Genomic DNA, 4381 nt, shown 5'->3' on the forward strand with positions numbered 1-4381 from the left:
AGTTTTTGGCAAGCTTTTTAGTTCTTTATTATGGCTTTATATTGAACAAAAAAAACAAAAAAAAAGGAAAACCAATAGCACCTTAGATAAAAGCCAAATGTACCATATCAATTTGTGTTAACACTACCCATTCTCTCAAAAAACGAACCATTTAGTAAAAAAACTACAAAAAGATAGATCTAACGGGCATTAAAAAAATGAATGCTTCTTTGTGCGCTAAAATAGTTTGGACAAATATTCTAAATTTTGACCATTGATGAATTTAGTGCATTACAGAGATGGGAACATACTCATGGTATCCAAGAAATCATTTGTGAAGCAATCAGACACTCCGCTGCCATCACAAGCGACGACAGATTTTATATATCTAGTGGATCGAATAAGACAAGGCCTCACGAGAGACTTGTTCAAGTGATACTAGATTACTGAGTAACCACCAAAAAGACTTTGGGTTTCGAATCTGTAAGGGAAATACAATCCCTTAAATGTAAGGTATAAACATCAAGAACAAAGAAAGCAAAGTGCAAGAACAGAGAATACCTAAAACAAGATATTTGTTTTACAATCTTTGAAACGGCCAATGCCAATCATTTGCCTGCATCAAAAAGTAAGATGAATTGCACACACTGGACATTGTAAAACTCATGTCTATAGAAAATTTGACGTGTATTTCTTGGATGATATATAATTGACCATGTGATTAGAGGCAACCCCTAAAGCTAATAATAACCCTGTTTTCAAGGAATACAGTTATTCTTTTGACCCTGTAGGTTAGCATAGTCCTTTGAAAATTACAATAACTAGCAATCACGATTCATTGGCTCTTTACTACACACACATATGTAGAAGGAAGAATCCAATAAGATCCTTTCATGGTACACACCCGGGATGATTAGATAACTCAATAATGCTTTACAATATCAATGTACAAAATCGTAAAAGAGGCATGGGGAAGCTACTACTGACCATGAAAGAACGTTACCTGTGTGAGAGTTGTGGGAAAAAATCATGCTATGGACACACGGTATCCAGAATAGAGAAATTGGCTCCAGATCTTCCCAACACTTAGTTAACTAAGCTTGGAGAACTTGGCAATGCAAAATATGGCTCTTCTTCCCCATTCGAGAGAACTTCGACCACAAGTCAGAAACAAATGACTTAAGTTGCCCTCTACCAGCAATGGTTTCCCATACTTGTTCCTTTTTTCCAGGTACCTCGGCATACGAGACATCAGCAATGCTCATACTCATATTATTACGAACGATACACAATTTACCCCCAAGTGGTAGCAGAGCGATGGCCTCTACATCCTTTGAATTTCCCAAATGAGCCTTGCTGTCTACCGACCTGCTCCAAGACTCACTTGAATCATCATAAACCCTAAGTTTGCAACCGTCGGGGCAATCGAGAGAATAAAGGTGTCCATGGAGAGAAGCACTAGGATGATGCCATCCAGACACTAATCCATCTTCATCAGTCACCACCGACCAATGATCGGTTGCTGGCACATAAACTTTATTCATTACCTGTCGATTCGAGCTAAGACCCTTGAGAAACCATTTGCCACCATAGACAACTCCCACCAATGGCACCATAGCCACAGCCATATCAGCAATGAATGCCCATCGGTTCTTGTTAGGGTCATACACTTCGGCTGATCTTAATAGATGCTGTGTGCCTTCACATTCCCCCCCAGCCACGTACAAGCAATTATTCATTACCCCACCCCCACAAAAGTGGCGGCGCCGCATCATATCTGCCGCTTTATGCCACTTGTTTGTCCTCGCATTGTAGAATACGACTCTCTTCATTGAACCATTTATAGGGTCCTTTCCACCAAATAAGAAGAGAAGGCACCCACTAAGCACCGCACATCCGAACCCAAGAGCTTCACAAAATTCGGGAGGAATTGGGGGAAGGGGTTGCCACATTTGGTGGACGGGATCAAAAGCATGCCATCCAATCTTGTTGTCCCGATCACGTTTTATGACATATATCCACTCTTCAGCCATACCCAACTTATATCTCAAAGAGTAAAAGTAGTTATTACCCAATAGACGATACCACTTTTTACAAACAAGGCGGAGAAAAGAGTGGAAAATTCTAGGCACTCGGATTAAGCAATGAATGGCAAGGTCATCAGGAAGACCTGGTATATAAGCTGAAGGTGACTTATTTCTTTCTCTTAGTCTCAAGGATTTGCTTCTGGGGAGGCGCATGGACGCCTTCACACCTGTCTGGATGCAATGCTTCGTTCCTGGCACACATCTCTTGACCTCTGAGAAAGAAAGATAGGAATCACCTCCGCAGTCACATGTCATAGAATCAACCTACATCATGCATCATTCCCATGTGGTTAAGTTTTAAATGATGTTCCAAGAAACTGTACTGAGTTTATTTTAGCACATGTAGTAACTTCTCGGATAGCTTTCTGAGAAAGTATATTTAAAAAGGAAAGTTTAAGTGAATTTCGTTCTTTGATATATGGCCTTACCTGAGGCCGAGGAATTCCTTGACACATTACGTGGGTAGAATTGAGCTTCAACCCTTCATCGCAAAAATCACAAAGCTTTCCTGGATCCATAAAGTGATTTTGATTTCAATAGTAGAATTACTATTTACACATACATACATCCACATATCAAGCATAGATTCAGTAATACAAGTGATTGGTGCATACATATGCGTATACATAGACACATCGACCATTGGATCCCTAACACATATGCATATGCATACACATATATGCATACGCATCCATATTCATAGGATCAAGATTCTGAATATGCATTTTAGTAGAAAAAAATGGCATACAAGAAAGAAGATGTTAGCTTAATGCTGGATGATTGGTGTGTCGGGTGTCGTGTTGTGTAAGAAAATAGCATCACATTTACTCTACATAAATTGGGATGATTTCTGTGAGCCCAACAACAACCTGGTCCAGAAGCTCCAAAAAGGAATTAACAGAATTTGAAGAGGTAAAAGTGGTCATATCCAACGTGGGGCGGAAAAACATAGATAATATTCTCACAAAGTTGAATTACGAGAGAGGCTAGAGCGAATGAAGTAATAATGTACCGATCGTCATGAGTGAGAATGTGTTGTGAGCTGTGTTGATGTCGAAGGCGATGGCGATGGCGATGGCGATCTCGCTCTCAGGCCGACTACACTGTTTCCCGTGAAGAGGGTAGAAGGAGAAGGAGAAGGAGAAGGAAAGGTGTGCATAGTGCAGTTATAGAGAAAGAGAAGAAGAAGAAGAAGAAGAAGAAGAAGAAGACGAGGAGGAGGTGGAGATATCTGTCTGTTTCTCTTTGTTCTCCATCATCATCAACGGTCCTTGCTCCTCCTCCTCCTCCTCCTCCTCGCCTTCTTCTTTCTGCTTCTTCTTCTTCTCCTTCCTTTATATTGAGAGCCAATCCCTTCGTCTTCTTCTTCTTCTTCTTCTTCTTCTTTTTACTTCTGCATCCTTTCATTAATAGTTGTCTCCTCCTCAATGACTCATTTATTTGTGGTGTTCACTGTTGGCTACGCTACTCTCTCTCTCTCTCTCTCTCTCTCTCTCTCTCTATATATATATATATATATATATATATATATATCTGTATGTATACATATATACATACAGATATGTAGAATCTAGATATGTATATGTCCATCCATCCAAAGAAAAGGAAGGCCATTGGATTTTATTTTTTTACTTTTTTTTTGTGGGGCTGTGGGGGTAAACACTTCCACTATGTTGAGGGGTTCCGTGAGTGGAACCACAAGACACCACCTCAACGGATTGAGGTGAGGGCCTTTCCCGACACGTAGAGAAGGCATCCATTGTAACACGTCCGCACAACACACCACCTCAACCGATTGAGATGAGGGCCTTCTCGATAGGTAGAGAAGGCCCCGTGAGTCGTGGGCTTCTAAGTCTTCTTGACAGATGGAGTAGACGCGGCAATGCCCATCACTCACAAAAAGATTGGAAGTTGGATAGAGGGTGGTTGGGTAGTATTGTATGTTTAGCAGGTCCAAATACTTCATCTAAATCATCCTTCACGCACTTGAGTAGTGTTGGTCATGTGAGTCTGAGTCTGATTGGAGGTACACCCTACTCATAAAAAAATTCAATGGTGTAACCTAGGGGGGGGGGAGGACTTAAAACCTTTTCTTAACTTCCACGCCCTACCAACCATATATCAATCACCCATCCGTCACCCATTTTGAACCGCCAAGGCGCCACTTAGTTGCCTCACGTGCCCATCTCTATCTCCCCATCCCCAATATGTATGAAGCATTTGCAGCCATTCAACCATGCTTTTGACCCTCTATTTTGCCAGCCTCACACAATTTCTTGAGGTCGTCATGCATGCATGCCATGTTAGGCCACTTA

At 41.1% G+C, this 4381-nt stretch overlaps 1 protein-coding gene across 1 annotated transcript; it reads right to left on the reverse strand.

Annotated features, from left to right (window-relative positions):
* Window positions 1–649: 649 nt before the first annotated feature.
* LOC147853126 (F-box/kelch-repeat protein At1g55270-like) lies at window positions 650–3227 on the reverse strand. Its single transcript, XM_087333175.1, has 3 exons — window positions 3079–3227; window positions 2495–2574; window positions 650–2330 (listed from the first exon to the last, which is right to left on the reverse strand). The coding sequence occupies exons 1-3, from the start codon at window positions 3086–3088 to the stop codon at window positions 1074–1076; spliced, it is 1347 nt and encodes a 448-aa protein (XP_087189301.1). The 5' UTR covers window positions 3089–3227; the 3' UTR covers window positions 650–1073.
* Window positions 3228–4381: the final 1154 nt, after the last annotated feature.

The sequence above is a fragment of the Azolla caroliniana genome, unplaced genomic scaffold, assembly GCF_043228905.1.
Source record: "Azolla caroliniana isolate FFs.n. ecotype wild unplaced genomic scaffold, voAzoCaro1.0.p SCAF_17, whole genome shotgun sequence".
Classification (NCBI taxonomy): Eukaryota; Viridiplantae; Streptophyta; class Polypodiopsida; order Salviniales; family Salviniaceae; genus Azolla; species Azolla caroliniana.

Excerpts from the sequence above, each read along its gene's own strand:
- LOC147853126 (XM_087333175.1), bottom strand. Across the intron at positions 2,331-2,494 it reads AAGGAATTCCTCGGCCTCAG|GTTGATTCTATGACATGTGA; the intron begins GTAAGGCCATAT and ends TGCATGATGTAG.